The sequence below is a fragment of the Sclerotinia sclerotiorum genome, genomic scaffold (assembly GCF_000146945.2).
Source record: "Sclerotinia sclerotiorum 1980 UF-70 scaffold_2 genomic scaffold, whole genome shotgun sequence".
Lineage (NCBI taxonomy): Eukaryota > Fungi > Ascomycota > Leotiomycetes > Helotiales > Sclerotiniaceae > Sclerotinia > Sclerotinia sclerotiorum.
Window position 1 is genome coordinate 2,621,121 of NW_001820834.1, and position 24,713 is coordinate 2,645,833.

General features: G+C 41.2%; 9 protein-coding genes across 9 annotated transcripts; 7 read left to right on the forward strand and 2 right to left on the reverse strand.

Moving 5' to 3' along the window:
* Positions 1 to 775: 775 nt before the first annotated feature.
* On the forward strand, positions 776 to 1,462 carry SS1G_02072 (hypothetical protein; the record flags this gene model as incomplete). Its single annotated transcript, XM_001597826.1, has 1 exon — positions 776 to 1,462. One exon carries the CDS (start codon positions 776 to 778, stop codon positions 1,460 to 1,462), a length of 687 nt encoding a protein of 228 aa, XP_001597876.1.
* Positions 1,463 to 2,106: 644 nt separating this feature from the next.
* On the forward strand, positions 2,107 to 2,814 carry SS1G_02073 (predicted protein; the record flags this gene model as incomplete). Its single annotated transcript, XM_001597827.1, has 1 exon — positions 2,107 to 2,814. One exon carries the CDS (start codon positions 2,107 to 2,109, stop codon positions 2,812 to 2,814), a length of 708 nt encoding a protein of 235 aa, XP_001597877.1.
* A 3,067-nt stretch (positions 2,815 to 5,881) lies between these two features.
* On the reverse strand, positions 5,882 to 7,177 carry SS1G_02074 (hypothetical protein; the record flags this gene model as incomplete). Its single annotated transcript, XM_001597828.1, has 3 exons — positions 5,882 to 6,646; positions 6,711 to 6,910; positions 7,024 to 7,177. The coding sequence occupies 3 exons, from the start codon at positions 7,175 to 7,177 to the stop codon at positions 5,882 to 5,884; spliced, it is 1,119 nt and encodes a 372-aa protein (XP_001597878.1).
* Positions 7,178 to 8,659: 1,482 nt separating this feature from the next.
* SS1G_02075 (hypothetical protein) lies at positions 8,660 to 11,510 on the forward strand (the record flags this gene model as incomplete). The annotated part of the gene is made up of 2 exons (XM_001597829.1): positions 8,660 to 11,057; positions 11,113 to 11,510. 2 exons carry the CDS (start codon positions 8,660 to 8,662, stop codon positions 11,508 to 11,510), a joined length of 2,796 nt encoding a protein of 931 aa, XP_001597879.1.
* A 2,870-nt stretch (positions 11,511 to 14,380) lies between these two features.
* On the forward strand, positions 14,381 to 14,804 carry SS1G_02076 (predicted protein; the record flags this gene model as incomplete). The annotated part of the gene is made up of 2 exons (XM_001597830.1): positions 14,381 to 14,411; positions 14,464 to 14,804. The coding sequence occupies 2 exons, from the start codon at positions 14,381 to 14,383 to the stop codon at positions 14,802 to 14,804; spliced, it is 372 nt and encodes a 123-aa protein (XP_001597880.1).
* A 629-nt stretch (positions 14,805 to 15,433) lies between these two features.
* Positions 15,434 to 15,802, forward strand: SS1G_02077 (predicted protein; the record flags this gene model as incomplete). The annotated part of the gene is made up of 3 exons (XM_001597831.1): positions 15,434 to 15,464; positions 15,517 to 15,603; positions 15,690 to 15,802. 3 exons carry the CDS (start codon positions 15,434 to 15,436, stop codon positions 15,800 to 15,802), a joined length of 231 nt encoding a protein of 76 aa, XP_001597881.1.
* Positions 15,803 to 16,232: 430 nt separating this feature from the next.
* Positions 16,233 to 16,815, forward strand: SS1G_02078 (predicted protein; the record flags this gene model as incomplete). Its single annotated transcript, XM_001597832.1, has 2 exons — positions 16,233 to 16,347; positions 16,571 to 16,815. 2 exons carry the CDS (start codon positions 16,233 to 16,235, stop codon positions 16,813 to 16,815), a joined length of 360 nt encoding a protein of 119 aa, XP_001597882.1.
* A 1,690-nt stretch (positions 16,816 to 18,505) lies between these two features.
* Positions 18,506 to 19,778, reverse strand: SS1G_02079 (hypothetical protein; the record flags this gene model as incomplete). Its single annotated transcript, XM_001597833.1, has 2 exons — positions 18,506 to 19,689; positions 19,769 to 19,778. The coding sequence occupies 2 exons, from the start codon at positions 19,776 to 19,778 to the stop codon at positions 18,506 to 18,508; spliced, it is 1,194 nt and encodes a 397-aa protein (XP_001597883.1).
* A 2,232-nt stretch (positions 19,779 to 22,010) lies between these two features.
* SS1G_02080 (predicted protein) lies at positions 22,011 to 24,692 on the forward strand (the record flags this gene model as incomplete). Its single annotated transcript, XM_001597834.1, has 8 exons — positions 22,011 to 22,092; positions 22,171 to 22,286; positions 22,358 to 22,478; positions 22,636 to 22,844; positions 23,294 to 23,450; positions 23,507 to 23,551; positions 24,006 to 24,312; positions 24,641 to 24,692. 8 exons carry the CDS (start codon positions 22,011 to 22,013, stop codon positions 24,690 to 24,692), a joined length of 1,089 nt encoding a protein of 362 aa, XP_001597884.1.
* Positions 24,693 to 24,713: the final 21 nt, after the last annotated feature.

Genomic DNA, 24,713 nt, shown 5'->3' on the forward strand with positions numbered 1-24,713 from the left:
TGTGAATTTTATATTGGTCTTTCCAAGTAACCTTAGTAAGAACTGGTGAACGAGGGGGGCAAACGCAAATGCCGATGCAAATGTCGTCAGGCTTGTTAGGATGTTGAATGGTGATTACCTATCCCTGTATTCTGTAGCTTCCTCAACAACTCCCCCTGTAACTAGCTTGGTAAGCTATCTCAAACACTATAAATATAGTGAAGGCGGGGTTAATACTATGAGATCATCATTGCTAAAGTAAATTACCTAGGTACACCAGTACAAAATGAAGAAATACCTCTTTAGTGGTCTCATTCGCCGAAGATACTGATGACGCCTTTTCCTCCTTCATTTTCTTCATTTCATTATTTTTCATGAGTACAATATTCTCTTCCGTTGTCAAAGTATCCTTTCGTCCTCTCATAAAAAATACCTACAATATCTACTTTTCTCCTATTTCTGCTCGTCGCATCATGAATTCTGCAACTTCGGCATATCAAAGCTCTTTCGGAGCTGAAGGCAATTCAGGTATTGCTCCAAAGCAAATGGCTCAGTTACAAAAGCTCAAATTGAATGATGGGAATGAAATTCCAATGCTCGGATTCGGCCTTGGAACTGCTCATTATAAACCCAATTCCGATGGAACTGTCGATAAGAGGATTGTGCAGACGGCTCTTATGGCCATTAATGCTGACTACTATCATTTGGATGGAGCTCAAGGTAATTCCAATCATCCATGTGGTCGAAGAATTTCTATTTGTAACACATTCTTCCAGTATATGGCAATGAGACGGAAATGGGCATGGCAATCAAAGAATCCGGTGTTCTGCGGGAGAAATTCTTCATCACTACGAAAATCACTGGTACCCAAGTAGTCGACACTCAAGCTGCCTTTGAAGAATCTCTGAAGAAGCTCCAGCTTGAATATGTCGATCTGTACTTGATTCACGCTCCATTTTTCGCCAATACTCCTCAAGAACTACAGAGTAAATGGGCGGATATGGAAGCTATTCATGCATCTGGAAAAGCCAAGTCTATTGGCGTGTCTAACTTTCTACAAAGGGATCTGGAAGTGATTTTGGAAACAGCTAAGATTGTTCCTTCCATCAACCAGATTGAATATCATCCTTACCTTCAACACGTATCCCTGATTCCTTATCACCGCGAAAAGAATATAGCAATAGCCGCCTACTCTCCTTTGACGGCGGCCGTCAAAGCTTCTCCAGGACCGTTAGATAGTACTTACGCCGACCTAGCTAGAAAATATGGTGTAACTCCTGGAGAGATAGCTCTGAGATGGATTATTGATCAAGGAATGGTAGCATTGACTACGAGTGGAAATGAGCAGAGATTGAGAGCCTATCAGAAGATTAGTCAGTTTAAGCTAACACCAAAGGAGGTGGAGGAGATTGCTAGAATTGGTAACGAGAAGCATTATAGGGGTTTTTGGAAGAATAAGTTCGCGCCGGATGATAGGTCATAGATATATTTGATGCTGGGGGGATTTAAAAAGCATTGATTGAAGAAGCCGTGGCAAGAATGTATCAAATCAGTAAAGCTATTCACGGGTTGCTTTCGTGGTTTTGACGATGCAAATAGAACTTACAGTATATTATCTCAATAAACTGTCCAGACCTGCTCAGTAGCTGTGTCTCGTCTTTTGATACCTAGTATGTTTCCGAAATGTCAAACAGATCATATATAACCTAAATCAGTAACATAAATCTTAGTGGAATTAGTTCTGAACGCACTGAGAGGATGAATATCCTATACTAGGGCAAAAACTGAGGAAGTACCTGTATAAAATGCACAGTCCCAACTCAGTTCTAACCAGTGAATTACACACGGGTTACAATAGAGGTTTAAGAATAGGCTTTTAGTTTCTACTACCAGTTCTGTACCTGAGCTATTGAGAGAAGTATAGAAATTATGCTTAGTCATCCACTTTCGCTAGTACTGCGCTAGCTCTAGTTTTTCAACGCATCTATTTGCTGCTGTCATGGGATGTCCGTCCGTATACAACAAAATTTGTAATCAAACCTATGTTCCTATGTTCTTTTGAGAACTATCAAGCATCAAAATAGCACTACTTCCAAGAAGATAAAATCTACCATCTCCAAATCCACAATGCTAGACCGATATCTCTCACGGGAAAACAGACGCGACCAGAACAGATCTCCAGATGACAAGAAAATCTATTCTCGCAAATTTGACCTCCATCAGTATTTTTCCCCAGCAAGCAGAAATACAAAAAAATTCATCTATTATGATAAATTGAAAGGAATATCCATGATTCATGACGCCACAACCATATCCGGAGACCCGAAGACTTTGGTTGTTGCCGTACAGGGAGCTTGTCCGCATGACGGGAGTGATTTGGCGACGGAATCTTCTTTGGGTATTTTTTTTGGAGAGGACTCTTCATTTAATTTGTGTGATAGGATTGAGAGACCGGGAGGGGAGCTTCATACTAGCGATTTTGCGGAGCTTATGGCGGTTTTTCGTGCTTTGGAGCTTATTAATGAGAGTTCATTTTTTGAAACTTGGAGAGCTGATGCTGAGAATGGTCCGGCTTTCACAGTTATAATCATGACGGACTCGATATATGTGTACGAGTGTCTCACAGTATTGATTTGGCAGTGGCGCCAAAATAATTTCAAAGACCTCGATGCAATGGGTAAACCGGTGGTGAATGGCGAGTTGATAGATAGGATTGATAAGAATATTTTCGATCTCGCGGAGCGGAATATTTGTGTTCGCTTTTGGAGCGTTCCATCAGAGGATAATGTGGAGGCTGTAGAGTTGGCAAATCGGGCTTTGATACCTGGATGTTGAGATGTTGAGTCGTCAATCAAATGCTACACCGTCTATACACACGCGATTACTTTGAAATAGAAAGGGATGTGTTGGCATGATTTGGATTTGATCATTTCAAGTGTGAAATTACGCACCTTTGATTGACTTCGTTCAATCTTTGGTACTGGCCGGACAGAACAGCAGAGAGGCTTTCGGAATGTTTCTGTCTCCAAATTATTATTACGAATATTTCCATATGGCATGGGACCTTCCTCACAGATCCCTTTAAATTCATCTCGTCCCTGAAAATAAGGCTAGTTTTCAAGTATTCAACGAATGGCAACCCATATATACATACAGCCATACACAGATTTGAACGCAGTCGCGCAGCAGATACGACAGCGAAGAGTACATTCTCTCTTAGAATATTAAAAGATATAATTTATTCAGATGATAAGGAGACGGTCAATTTGCTTTTTAGCGCCATGGTATAGAGAGCATAAAGAAGTCCATAAGTGGCAATAATAATAAGTCGTCGTGCTTCCAAATTGGATATGTCGGTATAAATCAATTCTAATAGCATACTGCAGGGGGAATAGAAGGGCGAGTTAGAGAGCCTATATTATGAAAATTACAAATAATAGAATTAATGGATTGAAGATCAACATTATACAATAATATACAAAAAAGATATATAGGAAACTATTATTGTCTCAAAGAAGATAGTAATTAGGAACCCTTCTCTTTTCACATATATATCCATCTCCAAACGTAAAAATCATCATATCATTACAGCGTATTATCATAATTAAACAATAAACCACTCTCATACCACCAAAAGTTAAAGGTATTGTAAGATTACACTTAACCTTATACCATTTAGAATCTAACCTAAAATAATGAGAATCTATCTATCCCCCGTCATCAATTCTATTAATTTCCTATAAATTCTTCCCTTCCACCCTTTAAACCCTCTTACCTCTCCACCATTCCATTTTTGTATTATAAATTCTACCTTTTCCCTACTATAGATTATAAATTGCATAAGAGTAAATTCAAGCTGATCTTCGTGGTACGAGAGTTGTTAATTCCGGTTTTGGTGGTATGAAAGTATTTTGATGTAGCATAAATTAACTATCTACATTCTACCTATCAATCCGAAACCAATCTATCTCAAAGTATCTTGTGAAATCTTATAAACGGATATATACATATATTTATATATATTCAATACAACTAAAGACATCGGATGGTTCACCATCAGCTATATATCATATTTACCCTTATATTGACTTCCTCCTCATCATCTAGCAACACTCTGAACAATCCAGGTGAGTAGAATAAGTAAATCTGAGCTAATAAACTACAAAGTATGACAAATACATCTTTATAATTATTGCTCCTCTTCATCAACAAACGAGATCTAAGATGACTAGATGGATGGGTACTCGCAGTATAGATACTTCGTGTTTAGATTGTAAGACGTAGTTCTAGAGCTGTAAGTGTACTTACTACTTGTATTGAATTGGTTTGATGGTTTCTAGCCGAATTTCCATATCTGGGTTATTTCCGAGCTTTTCGACTATCGAATGGTGGGCTGATGGTATTTATTGTATTGTCTAGTCTAGTCGGTTTGGTTTAGTATTTTTAGAGTAAGGGCAAATTCACCAAAGAGGTAAAAGATGTAACTGATTCTATTAGCAGGGGGAGATGGTGGTGGCTGGAAGGGGAATGAGTACTTGGTATTGAATGGCTTGATTGTGGGAGAGGTGGAGTAGCTGGTATGTTGAAATGTGATTGATGAAATGAAATATACACATTGATTTATTGAGCATAGAGCATAGAGCAGTTCGGTAGATTACGAAATGTGATGGCAGTGGTAGTATGTTGGATGATACTATGGACTTGATAAAGAAGATGCGATAGTTACTAGAAAGTGGAAATATACAAATGGAATTGATAGGTAAGATATAAGTTCAAAATAACTTATCAATGGAGATGAACCCGGTTGAAGTGTCATCACTATGAAAAAGACATTGGAGTTACTACTCTCAAATTTTGGTTAATGACAAAACGCGCTTCTAGTCACCATTCATGAGTTTATGGCGGATACTGCCTCTACCTAAAGAACAAAAAGTTACATCACATGACTTCATGATGAATAGTAACCTTTGCACACCCAGGACTTCCTGTATCATATTCTTATGATTCCCAGGCTTGAAACATATGAAAATAGAGACATCGATGCGGAACTATAGATGTAGATAAAGAAGCGGGATTTGATTGATAATAGTAAATATATCATGGATATGTAAACACCGCCGATGGGCTGGACTACTTTGATCGGTGATAAGGTTTTGAGATTAAATTGAAGATAACCATCCTTCATGTATTAACAACATATCAATATCCTCGCGGCTATATAGCCTGTCACTAAACAGTTATGGAATATCGGTCATATGTATGCACAAAACAAAAATAGCATTGCCATAGAAACAAAAAAAGGCTGGCAATTATGTGCCTTCTCCATATTTTCGCACTCACTAAGCTCTACCACTTCTCCGCACACACCAGATATTGACCATTGTCATTATCGCACCCAGCCCTTCAAAATTTATGACACCAACCAGCCACTGACAAAGTCCAGCCTTTGCCTTATATCACCCGCCACACAATCACCGCCTAGTGACGCCCCTCTTACCAGCAAATTGAAAATGTCGGTGTGATATCCACACTCTTGTGGTGCATAGCTCCCGTGCAGGTCTAGGTATTCACGACCCCACCTGTGCATGCAGCACGCACAATTACACCCCACCCCACCGTGATTTCATCAATCCCGCGTGAGATTGTGGTTGTCAGGGATACGCACGAGTCACTGTGGAGCTTTAACTTTGGATAACCGAATTGTATGAAGTGGATGAGTAGGGTTTGAAGATTTGAATTCGTGATAATGATTTGCATATAATATGCGCCTCCGAGAGGTCATGTTATTGAGGGCCCAATCAGATAGGTGTAGCACATGATATCAACGAGACAGTTTAAGATATTCCTTTGACTTGATTCGTAGTCCTTTGTAGGAGAACCGGTACCGAAATAGAACATGGGATCATAACTCATCGTCCGAGCCCGATTCGGTCTCAGATCCATCATTTGCAGGCTTGGACGCAGGTACCGGCGCTGACTTCTTTGCGAACGGTAATTCTGTTTTGGCTGATAGTTCTGCGATTTTTTTTGTTTCTGTTGGTTTCGGTGCTGTTTGCATTTCCTCGTCAGATTCGTTTTGAACAACATATTTACTCACGGAATGGTGAGACTTTGGGTGCGGCGCCTCCTCATCTTCCGTATCAGTTTCCTCATCCGATTGATCAGGGGTTTGGATTTCTGGTTGGCCTGATTCGTCCGCTGTATCATTCTCATCTTGACCTTGGTCGACGTCCATCTTTTCGAATGCATCATCAGAATCTGAGCTCTCAAGCTGTACTTCTTTTCCAGCTTTGCGCTTTCCACTTCTCAACGCGCCCTCGGTTCGAGGCTTCCCAGATCTTTTATTTTGCAATGCCTCGACCTTTTCTGGATCGACTTTGGCGCCCGCTAATAATCTTTGTTGGTCCCTCACTTTGAGCTTCTTCTCGTTGAACATGAGGCTAAATTTCTCCAAAAGTTGGTTTTCATGGTCAGACTTTTGTTTATTTAATTCCCTGAAATTCTCATTGAGTTTCTTTAATGTTTCCTGTTGTTCGCCGTACTTGATCCGTAACGCTTCCAGTTCATCCTTTGACGAATCTGCCGATTTTGTTGCCAGAGCGCACCAATCGAACAGGCTAATTTCTTCTTCCTCGGTTTCATCTAGTTTGATTGTGCCGAGGCGTTGCTGGTATATATTTAGTACCTAATATGATAAAATTTGCCAACATAATGACCAAGAAGAAACGTACTCTGATCCCTTCAATGACCTTTTGGATCACTAGGGTCACGGCTTTCTTCTCCACTTTAGCATGAATCTCAACCCCTCTTGTCACATTCCCTTCTTCCTTCGGCGGCTCATGTAGTAGGATGGATGACAATATAACAGACCATTCTCCATCGGTACATGGAGAGTTTCTTGCTTTGAGTGTAGATATCTTGCTATGCTTCACTAGACAAAAATAAATGAAGTTAGAGTTAGGTCCCGCAATTAACGCATGAACTCCAAAATCCGGGTTGAAAATCAGGGACCCCCAGCACGGGATGATCAGGGTCGGAGCTTACATGAGACTGCAAATACGAGTTCACCATCGGTCCCAATTAACTTTACATCCAAAGGTCGTGACCCGGCGGATTCGACGTGAAGAAGAAAAACTTCATCTGGATTTGCAGCGCTGGATGTGATGCGAAGAACTGCTGGTAGATGCTTCGCTGCCATGATGATTTCCCTGGCGTTGATTAAAATGTGGTTTAATGACGTCTTGGTAGGTAACGAGACAAGAAAATAAATCCAATGGGTTAATAAGTGAAAAGAAAGACAAAAAAGAAGATCAACACATTCATTTGTGAAATCCAAGATCCAAGCGATGAATAGAATGAAAGACAAGCATTGAAAGGTAGATGGTCGGTTTGGGGTTGAATGTTGTGATGAAATAATCAATTTATTTACTTTTGCGAGATTATGTTATTAGTAAGGGGATAGAAGATCTTATCAGGCAACGAAGAGTGATAAGTAGTGAGGAACCTTTTCCTTTTCCTTCTTTACTCACTTCAGCTGCCTGGAGGGTCCAACTTTTTATTTCATGGCGAATCAAAAAGAGTTTTTTGTTGATACTCATTGTACGCACGCCATCCATCCCATCCATCCATACATACATACATACATACATACATACATACATAGGTACATAAACACAGTACAGTCAAATAATGTCATCTGATAGGTCCAATATATCCAACAAAACAAAAGACCAAGATAGCCACCTGCAGTTAAGATCTTACCTCACTAGCACTCCTACCTACTCTGTCTGTACTCCCTAGTAACCACAGGTACGAGGTACGCGACGCGTTTAATTTCGAAATTTGAATTTTCGTCTAATTCAATCAATCATTCTTTCTCATTCCCCATCAAATTCGTGGCTGGTCAATTTTTGATGTGGTGGTCAAGGCAAACTAGCCAGCCACGGAGCTTCAAATCATCCATCCTACTTTCCTACTCATCCACTCATCCCCAGTGAACACAGCGGAGATCGAAATTTTCAACCCACTTCAATCTTTTAATACCCACCCGCCAGGAGTACGACTATCAAGAGATTCATCTCCATCTCCATTTCCAACAACAACAACAACAATTCCTTTGGTAGAGTGAGTACCTGCCCTCAAAGGCCGCTGGACGGTTGGATACCAGCAAAGGTGGGAAGAAAAACATCAATACAATACGATAGATAAACAATCCAGATCAATGCAATTCAATTCAATTCAATTCAATTCAATTCGATCAATTGAAATGATTTGATTTGATTTATTTTCAACTCACCAAACTCAATTCACGCTTGCTCTTAAATCGAAGCACCGAGCACACCTAGCACCACAAATTCGAAACCACGAAATCACCATTGCGACCACGATTGCACTGATTCACTCACTCGTACATCCTAGGAATAACGGTTCGATCCAACGCGAAACAAAAACAAAACAAATTACACTTGCAGTTCCTGTTGCGGATACAATTTCAATACAACAACAATAAAATACACAAAGTGACGAGTTTTTTTACGATATGAATTTACGACAGTGCCATTCCAGCGGTTGAGCCTATTGTCAATAATTCTACTCATATTTTCCATCGCATCTGAGAAGGCACATATTTTCGCAATATCGCAACCTCCGCTTCTCTGCGACACACAAATTGTGATCCGAAATGGATCAATTGGTATTAAAACCTCGGAAACCTGTGGAGGACGACGTGGAAAATTGGGACGATGACGATCTCGACATTGGGGGCGATGATTTCACATTTCGAAGTGCTTCGGCAGCAACCACTGCGACAATGGTTTCGACACGCAGAGAATCCGTTTCTTCACGTCTATCCATAAGATCGGACTTTAATGAAGAACGACAAGTACACTTGCCGGAAGACGATGAACGAGCCACGAACGATGCGATCGCGACGGCGAAAAAGGCTGGCATACCTTTGCCGGAGAACGTACCTTCCTCAGCGTTACTGGGGGGAACAATAAAGAGGCTTGGTGGAAGAAAACTAAGAAAAGTTATTTCAGATGATTGGGATGACGGGGATATCCAGGTACCGCCTGGAGAAGCCCTGAAGATCAAGCGACAAGATGGATCCAAATTTCCGGAGACGCTCCGTCAAGTGAGCGGCCCAGGATCCCTGAGCCCACAGAAAACATTGATGGCTGCTCCGGTATTCCATACTAACCACAGGCCTGAATTAAAAACAAAGACTGCATCATCAAACATGCTTGATCGCTATCGAGATGAAGACGATGATTTCCTTGCAGATGGAGAGGCGACCATAAAAGTTTCCAAGAAACGCAACGCTGTGTCTATTATGCCATCCGTCACATCACCAACGCCAGAGAAACGTACAGAAAATGAAGAAGATTTCGAACAAGATTTGCAGCTCCCTTCAGATGGAGCTTTGAAGCTCACTACTCGTAAAGATATCCCGAAGACCCCTCAGAGTATCCAGGATGATTTTGACGATTGGGGTGAAGGTAGTTTAGGTACTCGATTTGGCGGAACGAAAAGAGATGGCCGATCCAACAGGAACTCAGATTCATTTGCTATGAGCCCCAGTATTGCTAGTTCCATGACTGCTGAAAGCGAAGATGAGGGTCTTGAAGGCTTAGTGTTACCAAGTGGCCCTCTCAATTTCGATGATATTCTCAAGAAGCGTCAACAGAACGATTGGCCCGAACGCCAAGTAGAGGTAAAGCAACCAAGAAGAAGTTTGGGTGGAAAGGATGACTTCTTGACTGGGCTTGAGCTCGGCGACGGGGACGTCTTTGATTCGAAGAAGCTCACATTAAATCGTAACATAAAGGTCAAAGCCACTAAACAACAAAGCCCAACTAGACCCAAGCCATCTGTTTCATTAACCTTTACGAACAAACCTGCGCCGCCTTCTACCTCCCGACTCCCTCGGCCACTTGGACATGAACGTATTCCATCATCCCTTGAACCTGTCTCGGAGAGTGGTGGACCAATACCAAGTCGAAATCGTAGATCACAATCTAGAATGGGTCATTCAACTCAATCTTCAATCAATGGCATTGGAATATCAAACGCGACATCTTCCAACCACCCAATACCTCCATCAACTCCCAGGCGTCGTGAACTAGGCTCAAAATCATCCGCCTCAAATTTACGCAATGAACCCACCACGACCAGTTCGCAGCTCTTGAAGCTTAAGCGATCAATGCCAACCATGAAAACTTATCAGCCATCGCCAGCCAAGCCAATGCCTACACGATACGAGAGACCACCGTCTCAGACCGAAAGTAGCAATAGGCCACTGTCAATGTCTCGGTCCAAGGATCCTATCGAAAGAGATCGATCGGGAGCTGAGTCCAGCATGTCCTTTGTCAGGAAGAATCCTGTTCCATTTTTACCTGCTGGTGCTCCAGTCTCTCAATCACACCATGTTGCTGCCAAATCATCCCGGCATCTTCGCCGTAACGATTCTGAATCCTCAACTAACAGTGCTGATTTTCGTCCTCCATCGAGAACATTTTCAAGGCAAACAATGCGATCGCCAAGTCCGCGCAGAACTCTTAAGGGTGCTGACATGCTTGCTCGTGAGGCTACTTTGAAGCGGCAAATCACAAAACCTATTCGACGGAGACATTTTGGTGATGGTTGTGAACTTGACGCTTTTGATGATCTACCTACGTCGCGAGATGTGGAGCAAAAGTATGTCAAAGAACCAATTGGCCGTGGTCCGCCGAGGCAGCTTACACTTCGCAATAAAGCTCATCAACACATTATGCCCACACGAAATGCGTCGCCTATACCTTTGACACCATTGACACCAGCGAAAAGTAGGACTGAACTACCGCGCTTTGCTCGCGATACTGCTGCAAGTCGTATGGCTCGAGAAGCGACGTCATCTAATCGCTCGGTCTCTGGGTCTGGAGCTCCTCTTGCTGCGCTTACAAACCAATGGAGGGCTAAGGTTGCAGCTACCACCGGACTTAGTCCTGTTCATGCACAAGGTTCCGTTAGATCTAAAAAGCACAAGGTGCCTCAAAAGCCACAACTTATTAAGCCATTGGGAAATGTTAATAACCCTAGATGTGTGTACTACCCCGATCTTTTTTTTTTCTGCCCAGAGCTAACCTTTTTGCGTAGCTGTGAAAGGGATGAAATATGACCCCATTAATTATCGATGGGAAGGTAATGAGATTGAAGTATCTGCCTTTGACATGCCGGCTTCCGCTACCTCGACAGCTTCGATACCTGTCCAAACACCACGAGCAGCACCGCCACAAGTGTATCGAGAGAAGGAATGCTCGACACCTCGTCCTGCGCTCATAACCAACATCAATTCTGCCCAAAATGTCCAAGTTGTTGGTGGCATGGTGTTTGATCCACAGCGTATGTGCTGGCTTAAGATGCCTGGTGATAGCAAAAGAGCAAAGAGCGATTCTGGCGATACTATGGATGGTTTTGATGCACTTGATGAGGAGGAGGATGTTTTCAAGGATGTTCCTGATCTCGAAGAAAGGTCCCTCCAAAGAATCGGATGAAATTTCTGGTTCAAAGGGTGAAGGTGCCCAGTGGTCTCAGCGACTGGCTTGTTGGCGAAGAGTTTGACGTGGGCCCAGAGTTCGTCAAGCGACAGAGAGAGGAGGAGGAGCGCTGGAGAAGGAAATGTGAGAAATGGACTGGGGCTGCACGCGACACGGAGGGAAACTCCTGGAGATGGAGTATCCGAGACGTAGTCAACGAATTATGAGTATACGACGGGAACACATCGGGCATGAGGGCATGCATTGTACATTCTTTGGGATGGTACCTTATCGGATAGAAAAAGATAGGAAACATGATGAGGGGGTCGGATGGATCTTGGTTTGTACTAGAGATGATGGTTGGTGGGTTTTAACGACGCTATTTGCATAATGCTTTTCTCTTTTTTGGAATTTTTGGGCGACACAACATTAGGGCGTATATCTGGGCAAAAGAATATCCTTGGTTGGGACGGGAAGGTTTTTTATTTGTGTGGATGGATTGGGATGCCATACCCTTACGACGAGACAATGAAAGGAACGAACAAAAGCTTAATAGAGCTACGAAGGTTATGACTGTTATGATCGGGTTTTTATACTTGACTATGTATTTTCTTGTATTTTACTCCTATCATTCGGTTTTTAGGGTTTCCTTCTAAGGGTTCGTGAGAAGAATAATATTATGGATATGGATATTGTTATTGTTATTTGGGTTGGAGATTGGAGATTGGAGATTTATATATCACGAATTAAAAGGAGTTTAGTTTTTCTTATAAGTCTTACATATATGCTGAGTGCTTTGGAAACTTTATTGGGTACAGACAGGTAGATGGAAGCTGGTGAATTATGTATGGATCGGTGCTAGAGTCGAAATAGGAGGTGGTTCTGGTGTATGTCCCCTTCTTTTAACTTTTGCTTGAGATGGAGATTGTATTGCTAGTGCATACATATAGGGTTTTTGTGTGGCTTTTTTTAATTTATTTTTGATGAGTATGTGGGTATGTGTGTATGGAGATGCTGCGATGCTGGGGATGATGATGGTGTTGTTGTGTTAAGAGTTTGTGTTTGTGTTTGTTTTGGTTTATTCGAATAATTTTATATTGATATTTTTGTGTGTGTGTGTGTGTGTATGTATGAGAGAGATAGAGTCTATAATATGTGGACGAACCAAGCGGATGTATTAGTATATACTATATTTTGTGCTTTATTTTTATTTTTTTCTTCCTCTTTTCTGTTTGTATTATTTTCTCATGGTTTTGAAGAGGAGTGAGTATACTGTGTCTGCGTGTGTATATGTGTATATATGTATATATGTGTATATATGTATGTATGTATGTATGTATGTATGTATGTATGTATGTATGTATGTATGTATGTATGTATGTATGTATGTATGTATGTATGTATGTATGTATAAGATGGTATAAGGAGGCTTGTGTAGGGATAGGGGTTTGAATATATACTAGAGAGATACATGAGTTGGGTGTGAGATTATTTGTATACTTGCATGATTAATTTTATTCGTACCTACTTATATTTGGATTTTCTGGAGGGTTCCTGGGGGTGCTAGGGATACTAGGGGAGTGAGTTTCAGCGCCCTTTTTGGAATGGGAGTGTAAGTTCTGCGGGTTTGGCTGAGAAAAGGAGGGTGTTGGGGGGGGGGGGGAGGGGGGGAGGGAGGTGAAGGGAAAAGTGTCTGGAAGGGTTTGCTAGTGAATGTATATCATGGGCTGATTAGTGATGAGTTCATTTATACACATATATATTTGGCCTGTGTAGAAGTGGGGTGATTGGGTGGTTGTAACTTGGAGTATGATCTAGAGTATGATTCTTTGAGGTCTAGTTTGGGATAATAATCTTATGAATCTATCGAATGGTGGCTATAAGTATGACTTGGTATCAAGCATAAGTTGAATTTTCCTGATCTAGCTCGGTATTTTCTTTCTGCAGTGGTAAAAAGCATCGTCTAGGAGGTTGACGAAAAATGGTGATTCATATTTTGATTTGATATATTTGGTATGAGGCATGGATTCGTAGGATTTCACTCGGGTAGTGACTCGAAGTGTGATCCTCAGAGGCATGATTTTGGAAAGAGTGTCAGTAATATTCATTCTGAGTACTACTCTGAAGAGGATCATCTGAATGATGGTCATGGCCAGAAAAGGAGTGATTTAAATATTGATTTGGAATATTGTTTGAATGGGGATTACTCGAATGATGGATTTTGACTCCGAAAATACCTTAGTGCGATGTATATTCAAGGAGACGGTGACTGTAATGGTGAATTTGAGTGTGATTCGAGGAAAATTTGCTTGGGAAATGTGTGAACGAAGTGAATGACTTCAATTCAATTACTACTGTAATAAAGAACTAAGCGAACGCGAAAGAGACTAGCTCTTTTAGTAAGTCTATATAAGACTTACTACTTTCAATATGTAGCTAGCTCTTTAGACAGAATACAATTAGACATACAGGACCTACGTAATCCGTGGGTGCTACGTCTTCCGTATCCTTCTCGTACCAACAGGAAATGAGTCGATTATCGGGTTCTTACTCAGTATATGGCATTATTTTGAGGATAAGTGACTCGAATAGTGATTGAAGAGTCAACTTCACAATGCGGTGTAGGTGTACAAAAGAGAGTGGAAAGTTCTCTCTTGTCGAAGTCCAGCAACTAAACACACTAGCTCGAACGCCCAAGTCAATGTACCCGAAGCTTCATATTTTCGCGTCAAATCAAAAGATATTTATCATAATCATCACGCTTGATCGTCCATTCCTTAGCATTATCGTCTTTCTCACCGTTACCGATCATCATCAACCCTACGTATTCGTTCCTGTAAGCCTCTCCGACCGCACCATCGGTTATCTTTTCTGTTACAGCCATCATCATGACTGAGCCACTTAGACATAGTTATTCTAGTAGGTCCTTACCATACTCTTTTGTAGATTTAGCATACTGATCTATCCCTAGAAGATGTTAACAGTTTACGCATTGCTATGGAATCTTTCACACAACTTGCAAAAGATGATCCGCAAAGACCGCAAGTCTTAACAGACCTCCGGGCCAGAACTGGAGCTTTATCAATCAATCTCCAAAGTGAGATTGACAAATGCAACAATCTCCTTTCAGATCTACCCACATATGTTGATAGAACTCCACATGGAGGTTGGATGGATGCCTTACGTGGAACCCTGACTGAAGAGTGTAGGAAGGAGAAACAAGTTTGCACGTCTCTGGAGTACGATTTGTCTTTTGATTTAGGCTCGACGTGGGTTTGGAGCAACGAAGTTTTAGGGGTAGAACAAGCATAGAGTATAAGCACGATAGTTGGTTGGAGGATCGAAGTTTCACTGGTTGGGCAAGCAAATTAGTATCTTCAATAATGGATTTACATTATTCCTAAAGATGTACCAAATCTACATTGACTACATGTGCAATCTATAATATTAAAACACAACAAGGGTTGAGTTGAAAAGAATAATATTAAAGATTCAGAAAGGTTGTAATATGTTTTGGAGAGTCTGGATCTGGACCATTACTCAGAGGAAAGTGACTGACATATTAAGTTCTGATTAGGGATTTGATATTATTTTGAGGATAAGTGTCTCGAAAAACAATTTTGATTCATTAATAAAATACTTTTGAATACTTTAAGGCTCCTTCAAGGTGCTTCCGAGACGTACAATTAGGTTCCATTCCCCTCGATTTTGGAGTTTAACACTCAAATGAAATCGAATCTCGAAAACGAAAACGAAAAGTTCGAAAACTTCAAGCTGCCTCGTCGAATTAAAGATTTATATCACTTTGTCGTCCACATCTCATCATCTATCTACCTGCGTTATCGATTATAGGATCACTCTATTAATATCGCCAGCTCTACATTCTCGGAAACCTCTTCCTTCAATACCGTCAAATACGGTGTTCGTTACCGGCCATCATCATGCCTCAGCGACCTTTGGAGCCATTTTCCGGTAGGTTCTTACTATAATTTTTGAATTTGGACCATTTTGATACTGCCTTTAGTCGAAGCCGAGAATGCGCGTCTTGAAATGGAAGCTTTTTACACCCGGACCGGCGAAACTATTCAGAACGTTTATTGGTGGGACTTTCGTAAGAAGCTGATGGAAACCCTTCTATCTTTGCTAGGAAGACTTAAAGGGCAATTTCTATTTATCAGGAATGATAAAAAAAATTAGAGCTATTTCTCGCTCAGTCGCTTGATAAGGCAGCACGTCTCGAAGGTCGAATATGTGGTAAAGGGTGTAATAGGTATGATTCTAGGGGAAATGACTGGAATATCAAATTGTGATTCAGTATATATTATGATTTGAGGATGACCTACACGAAAATCTGTCTTAATTCAATGACACAGCGGTTTTTAATTACTTTGAGTCAACTTTGAGGTGTTTTATAGGTGCATAAATAGACAGGAATCCCCTCGGTGGAAGGTTCAGCACGTCGGGAACCAAAAATACCTCTCCAAACTTCAAAGACACTTCTTCAAGCCAAAGACGCCTCAACTTACCTTCTTTCAAACCGAAGTCCATCTCGTTTATTTGCCTATATCCTCCACAAGATCGAAAATAATTAACTTCTACTCCACAATTATCCTTCATCGTCTATCTAGTGCATCAACCTGCATCGAAAATCACCTACTTAAGCATCATTACTACCGCATTCCAACAAATCTGTCCCTCGCTTAATCGCACCGTCAAGTCTCCTCCCTGTTACCGACCATCATGTCGGCCGCTGAATCTTCTGCTGCTGGATCTTCCAGTTTCAACCCTAGATTTACTAAACCTTTCGTTAACAGTGGGAAGAATGAGAAGGAATATCCCGAGCACCCAATGTCCTGTAGGTCATTGACATAATCCTTTATAATGAAAGAATTAACCTGTCATTAGCTCAAATTGATCAAATACGCCAATATCTGGTAAAGTTCGCAGACCTCATGCCCGAAGATCCAAATCGACAGACGGAAAGAGAAGCTTTGAAGGACCGTCTTACGGTATTAAAACTATCCCTTGAAGTAGTAATGAAAGAAAACAATACGCTGTATGATAAGTCCCACGAACAGTTCAAAAGTCGGCAAGTGCCTCAGAGGAGGTGAAAGATCGCATGAAGATTAATATGTCTGAATTCACACGGCAAATGGAGAGGGCGAAAGCTGATGCCAAAGATGTCGATATCTGGCTAGATCAAATTTACACCAACCGAATTCGCGAATATCCGACCTATGAACAACGGGCGCACAAATTTGCTCAGGAAGGAATAGCAAGGATGATGAAGGAGGAAAGTAGCCAATGGGATGTTAAAGAGTGATATCATATTGGCGGAAGAGCTTTAGCGGGGCTTTCAGCGCGCAGCGGATAGCGTGACTTTTCGCATGGGATTTTGGTGTGCTACAGAGCATTAGTGGAGGAATTTACTGCTTAGAAAAACGTTTGACTTTTTACATAGCTAGCAGAGCTTCTTCAATGGAACTTATCCTAGTTTCGCTGCCAATAAAACGTTTATGCTATTTTCGCGATAATATATCTTCCAAACTTTGAGAACACTGGTGATGTGGTTAATCCTGAGAGAACCCGGTCGTAAGCGAAAGTGAATTAATCAGCCCACTATAGCTAGGCGTATTGAAGTTTTTGATACGCACTGGAGAACGTAATACTGAATACCATACCGCTAGCAATAATAAGTGTCATATGAAATACCACATACCACTAACCATGAAAAGAGATAAATCGTTGGAATGTTGTTGATATTGCTTCAGTACTATCCATTTTGGAAGGAATTCATTGAATTCCAGTAATTTCATGTGTGGTCGATGGTATATGATATTTTATATGCATACTATAGTATAAAATGTCACAATTTAGACGTTCTCTGATGATATCAACCAATTTAATATCGACCAGTTACTCCCATCACTGGTCCCAACGAAAAGTGATTGCATTCGAGTCAAAATCTGGTTTATAATTCTTAATAGGATTTTGTATCCATGAATGATGGTTTATAGATACAAGGAAAATGCATCATCAAGCTGGCTTGACCCCAAAATGAAAGTTTGGTATCCAATTGAGACGCACGAAGTAAAATGACTGAGATCTCATTTGAAAAGATTTCCTCGGTTGGGGAAGAATCTTATCAAGGCACAAACAACTCTTTCTTAAACCAACAACCCGGAATAATGATATTTCCGCGTTATTTTAAAGATATGTCTCTTTTTCAATTACATACATCCCTGATGGGGTAAGAGGTGATATTGTGTAGATTAAAGAGCCTAATCGGAAGATTTCATCATAAAACAAAACGCCTGGCTATGCATCATTAGCCGAGCTTCTACATAGAATGCATTCTAGCTTTACCCTAATGCCTGCACATGTGTATACGCCATATTGTGATAATAACCACTGAAAACTATGCAAACCTAAATTTTAGTAAGTCGGCCGTCGAAGAGCGCCGAGGCAAAGCGACTCAACTTGGTCGGTTCAGCCTTCCACCACCTAATTATGAAAGAACCACACTTGTAGCTTGGTGACTAATCAAGAGTAGATACTGCTAATAAGAAGCAATCTGAGAAGATCATAGAAAAGAGAGCTAAAGTATCTGTATTTATTTTATTAATTAATTAATAAGAAATAGTCCCTGTCGAGTCCTAAGTTTTTAGAGAATATAATTACATGTAACCGTGCCGTCTTGCAACTGGACTGGAATTTTGACCGCTCCCCTTTTAATTGTCGCTTGCTATTCAGTATTCAAAACTCTCGCTGATCTTTTGTCGACGAAAATGTTTCGTACTGTTGGTTTCGTGGATTGGTATCGGAACGCTGGCTTCATTTAAGGGGCATCTTCCATTATAGCTGCAGAAAAAGCAGGAATGGGTATTTAATCTCATTTGTTAAATATCGGAGCTCGCATCGAAGATGGAAAGAAACAAAGTCGTTAAAATAATGTGTCAATTCTATGGCGATAGTAGTCCTGTGGAGTAATGATGATATTCAGGGCGTCCAAATTAATTGTTCTCATCATGACCGAATGTTGATCGGGCTTTAGATATGAGCTCCAATAACGACGTGAGACGTTCCCCATCGGAGAATATATGGTTGCTGATGCACCACTTCTGTAACTTGACTGCCTCATCTGAATCGACAGGTCTTGGGTATCCGCCGGCAAAACCATATTCAAATGTGCTCGTCCTAGGTTCCCAAGCAGGGCCATCGGGATAGGAACAGTGACCAGGCTTATACATCATAAGGTAGAAGACTGTGCGGCTCAGCTCCCAGTACATAATACAATGATGATCAATATGGTGCTCTGGTCCGAACAGGGTCGTGAAGTTCTCTGCGCGATCTCTTCCAGCCATTACCATATACATAATAATCTCACCCAGGTGCATCTCCATACAATTCTTTTGCAGAGAGAGCAAGCCGACTTCAGTGAAGAATTTCATCACTCGTGGGTCGCTCGTGCGAATACAGTCTCGGAAGTATCGAAGGCTTGGCGAAGCAATGTCTTGTTCCTCGGGAAGTCTAAGTTGCATTTGAAGTGCTCGCTTAGCCAGGCCATGTGCATCTTTATTTTGCTTCCTGCCAACACGCCATAGTCGAATATCAACATTGTCTTGAAGCAGCTCAAATATTTGTTGGATACGTAAAATGAGATCTTTGTTGGCAACCGGCTTTCCTTCAACAGTCTTAAACCCGTTTTTCGACCAGACCTGAATCCACATGGTAAGGCAGTTTTCAACGAACTCTGAATCAACAATTATAATCACCATTACTTTTCTAGCCCTGTTCTTGACTCTCTTAGCTCTCTCAATGATCCATTTGCGCAGGGTGATATGATGTGTGACAAGTTCAAGTGCGTGAAGAACCGATGTTAACTCGGCATAATTGTTGGTGTGCCTTTCTCCTGGAGGCCTTGCAATCAAATCACATGTGTTAAGTGGTGAATCCGGTCCGAAGAATACGCCAAAAGATGATTTTGTTGCCAGAGAGGTTCCATTATGTGGACAGGCTCCATCAGCAGCGATAACCAATGCTTTTAGGAAAGATCGTCTAGACTTTTTAGATGAATGGGCCTCATCAAATTCCAAGTAAGAGGTTCCAGTAGCTCTGTCATACTTAACAGCTTTGCTCACTGTGGCATCGCAAAAATATTGATGTGGCCGAAATTTCCGAGCCAGAGCTTGGATTTCTAAGTTGTTAGAGGCTTTCGATTGACTTTGCTCCAACCATCTAAATTCATTCATCTGTTTCTGAGCTTGTAGCTTTACCTCTGGACATGGTGCTAATGCCGCTGTTTTCTTAGGTTTCGAAAAATGTATATTTTTCATCGTTGATACTTGGTGATTTAGGAAAGAAAGTGTCGCGAAATTTGCGGCTCTCTGTCCTGCTTTCCACATCCTTCTAACTTAAGGCTTCGCTGGCTTGACTTCCTTTCAAAGATTGTCTTATTTCTTTGTTGAAGGGATTGCAATTATGGATATCATTTCAAATAGATAAATATTATTGAAAGAATCTGAAAAGAGGTCGAATGCATCGAGTAGAAGTCTGATGACTAGCTCACTACTAGCGCAGAATATTCATGTTTCTACCGCTTGTATAGAAAAACAGTTCATTCTTTTCTTTGGATTTTCACAGAAAGCGAGATTCCCGCGTTTAGCTCTATTCTCCCATGGTTCAAGATTCGGGCTAACACTTGAGAGGCTCTCCTCATTGTTTCACAATACTAGTAGTATTGCATTGATAGCTGCAGGCTTCCAGGTAAAGTTCCTGATACAGACCTCCCTGCATAAGATTCTGTTTCCAGCTCAGTGAAAGGAGATTTCTTGCTTGGTAGAATCTGTCTCAGATTTAAGTTCCATTCCACAACTTCATCTGATGGCATAAAAATTCTCTGACGACGATTGAGATTGTTCCTGTTCCCCACCAAAAAGAAGCTATGCATGCATAGGTAGCTGCGCTTATTTTCCCGAATGAAACCGTGTAAACTTTTTGAAATTTGACTTGCTTGATCAGACGACTTGTTGTGGCCACTCCATTTGATTTTCAGAGGTCAGATTCTATATGCTAAAGACAAAAGAATATGAATCTATGTGTAAGCATTTAGTATTCATCCGCTGGTCTCAGAGGCTGCTGCTAAAAAACAATGATTTATATGTTAGCCCAAATCCGAAGATTCCCGATCATCATCTCGAAATTTCAAGAGCTGCAATATGAGGGGTGTCAGGAGTATCAGGAGCTTTGAAAAAAATGAAAATCTTCCAGGCGTCAATTTTCAAATGAGTCACGCCTAATACTCCCAATGTTTCGAGGCCAGTCCTTGAAGGTAAGATCACACATCTTCCATGGCAACATAATTCACACAGTTTCTGGCTCTAGCGAAAAAGATTTTTTATTACATGAAAGACTGATACTTAAAAGGATTAAAACCCTCCACAAGGCGCTGATGGCAAGGTAAGCAAAGCAGCGGAAACAATGGCTCCCATGTGACTGCCGACACAATCAGTAGAGTTACCTTTTCCAGAATTATCATGTGCAAGAACTCATATCCTACAAGTTACTTACTACCAGAAGGTGAGTAATTTTGTCAGTTTCTGGTGCTTGCAAAGCAACGTGACATAGCTATATGTCATCATCCTTGAGGTGCAATGCATCTTGCCGAGATGCATACAGAGAACTTTTGAGTTACAATCTTCAAGATTATTCCTGGGTGGGAGGAAAGTTCCAATCATTTTCGGCCGTTTCGTTTGCTCTCGATGAACATCAATTAGTTTCTAGGAGGGTATGACCTTGCGTCAGTTGTAACATGTATCGATTAATTAATTGAGAAAGATAGGAAAGGAAGTGGGGACAGGAAATAAACTCTACCTACTCTGGTCTTCCACTGTTTCCATCACTTCTATCGCTCTTGCCTCAGGCTTTGGCTTATTTTCTCATCCTCAAGTGTGGTAGGATGGGTCGACACACGTGACAACTTTTAGCCTAAACTTGCGTCTCTCTAAACACTCACTTTGTTTCTTCATTTCATCTCTTCTACATTTCAAACAATCATCTCGGCAACTTGATCAAATCACATAGAACTTTCTACTGAGGTAAAGGAGATATATTTCTCGAACTTGCTTTAGTACATACTTATATCTCACTTTCGGAACTGATCTTGAGCTTCGTGGATTTGAGAAGTATCTCTTTAAAAGTTTTGGCATTTCACGTCAGTTTTACTTCATCTCCAATATGTCTTGCCACAGCCTCAAGCTTAATAAGTTCCTCAAGTCAGTGCTATCTTTCGCAATCCAATGCTTGTCTCTATCATCACCACGAGCTGACTTCGCGCAGGAGCTTAGGCAATGAAACCATCTCTGTTAATGTTGGTGTTGGTGACTCGGTATATAACATATATGCGTCATCAAAAGATCTTCTGTTCTAAATAATCTTTAGCGTCAAGCTTTTACTGTTCACAAAGCCATACTTCAACAATGTACTACTTACTTTGAGTCAAATAAGCTATTTGATACCATGGCTGGAGCACAAGGATTGATCTTCCTCAATGAGGAGGACCTAAAAGTCTTCAAACTGTTTTTAGATTGGACTTATAATGGTATGTTATCTTAGTTGCATGTATAAAATCCGAAGATCCTTGAATTTTCAAATGACTTATCAACCTCGTCACATTCAGGTACCGTTCAGAAACCACGAACCAAGATAAACGTCACAAAAACTCCATCCTACACAGAAATTCATCGTCTCGAATTAGAGCTGCTCCAAGATTTTAATGAAACCCTCAAGACTCTGGTTAGCCTGTACTCGCTTGGCGAGAGATGGGGTATCCGATTTTGATGAATCGCGCTATTGATGCCATTCAGGATGGTTATCTCAAGTACGGTACAGTTTTCGGCCCAGGCCTTGCAGCCAAAATCTGGGAAGAGACTAAGCCAGGCTCTGCATTGCGCGAGTTCTGTATTGCAAGCACGGTTATGCATTTGGGTAAGCGCAGTGCATTATCCTAATTATGCAGCCTGCATCATCACACCTCACTTTCTCATCATTTTAACCCTTCTCTTATTGTATACTCATAAATCCTCAGTTTTGCTTTTCTATTTCGATTTATCAGTTGGTAATTGCTAATATTGCATCTTCATAGATCGCGCTTGCATCAAACTTCGCAAGGAAGTGATGATGAACTGCATCGTTCTGCCGGGGTACTTCCAAGGCATGCTCAAGTGGCTTTCGAGAAACTTTCAGCTATTAGGTCGACGTTCCGAAGAGTTGGTAGAAAAATGGGCTTCGAATGAGAGTTTCAGCATGTCCCATAAGTCTAAGCTCTGTCCCTGCCACTTTCATGTACATCCGGTAAGTGTCAACCAAGCCTAAATATGTAGACCCACAGCTGCTGACTATATAATCACCCAGACTGGCCAGGCACACAAAGGACATAAATAATGCGAGGCTCCGTTTGTTGATTGCTCTCATCCCGGAGATGATGAGAAGATGGAAGAACTCAATATTTTCAACCTCGTATTAGGACGCGCAGTGATGGGATGCAACCTCAGCGATTCAGAATAGAGTTACATATGGGAGATTTTGAAGAGCCGAGAGATACTACAAAGGTACACATAACCTTGCGCTGTCGTGGTATCCGTCCAAAGATGTTAAAATGCTCACTTACTTTATTTTCTGTGTGATTTAAAGCTGTCAAAGGGCCGGTGCCCGCTTCATTCTTGTTTCAAATATCCTTCGCAAGAAATATCAAAGATTTTCATCCTCATTATATTCACTTGTGCAGATGTATACTTAATCAGTCCACTGTAGCTTCTATGTGGAGTACGGCAGCCTTATGCCGTGGGAGAATCTTTATGCATAGTTATCTCCTACATCCACTTCTATTTTCTGTAAGAGTGGCTGTATCTGAATTGCAAGAGAATCTTTCAAGGAATCCTATATTTATTGTTACCCAAGGTATGCGCCCCAATGAACCAAGCTCAATTACTTCATCTCAGTCTAACCTTAAGTAGGTATCTCACCAAGATTCACCAAATTTTTCAGTACTACCCTTCTTAGTAAGTTGACATGCAACCAAGAACAATTGCTGCGCTCATACCTTCTAAGTAAGTCATTATCCAGCCGGTCTTAATATCCAAAGCTGACATTCGTTCAGGGATTCTGAATACGCGCGAGAATTTAGCGTCACCGTCGGATCTCATGTCTTCAATATCTACAAGGACATTGCTATCAATTCCTCTAAAGTTTTTTCAAAAGTATAGCAAGACCACCCTACCGCCAGAAGAATAAATTTTCAGCTTGAAGACTTCGACGACGACAAAGATGATACAAATCCGGAGAACTTCTACACTGTCGATGCCATAGCTCACCTCATTGGATACATGTACTGTAACGATTTAGGATGTCCCACGTCTGATCCAAATCGCCATACTGGCTGTCTAGTAGCTTGGTGCAAAGTCTAAAAGCTCGCCTCTTATTTCGGCATGCAATCTGAATGCGAGAGCTCTCTAGACCGTTTCCAAAAATGTCTACACGATCGCAAACATCATCCCGTAGTTCCTACGGCAGAAGAAGTCATTGCAGTCTACGATTTGACGGAGAAGAATTCCGAGATACGTGAAGTAATGATTAGTGCGATGATGAAAATGTGGCGCTCGTTTAGAGTTATGATTGATAATTCGGGCGGGTTCAGTAAGGATACTTTAGAGGACTGGCGACGAAGCTTGGTGGCCGTTCCGGAGTTTGAGATGAGTGTTAGGAAGAAGGTCGGGAAGGAAGAGATTGACAGGTTGGATAGAGATGAATTGGGTTCTGACGAGTAAGCTTGACGGGTGAGATAAATTGGTGCTTTGGTTTTCTTTGCTTGTGATTTTACCTCCTTTGATTTGAGTGATAGAACTCTCAGCGCTGTTTTGGCATGAGAAACATTCACTGGTATGAAAGCATCTAATTGTTCTTTACCTTGCAATACATAGATGAGTCTTCTTTATTGTCAAATAACTTCGGAACTATCTTCCTTACGGCGCAACTCTAGCCATTTTCTCAGACCAAATCTCTTCGATGCCATTTGCACCAAAATAAAATATATGATACGAGCTCCTCACTATCGGTTTTTCTATCTCTAATTTGCAGTACACTGGCCCCAGCTTGAGGCTCTCGAATGCTCTGAATGTACAAGAGTATGAATCGTTTTACTAGATCCTTCTCCACGCTTTCCTC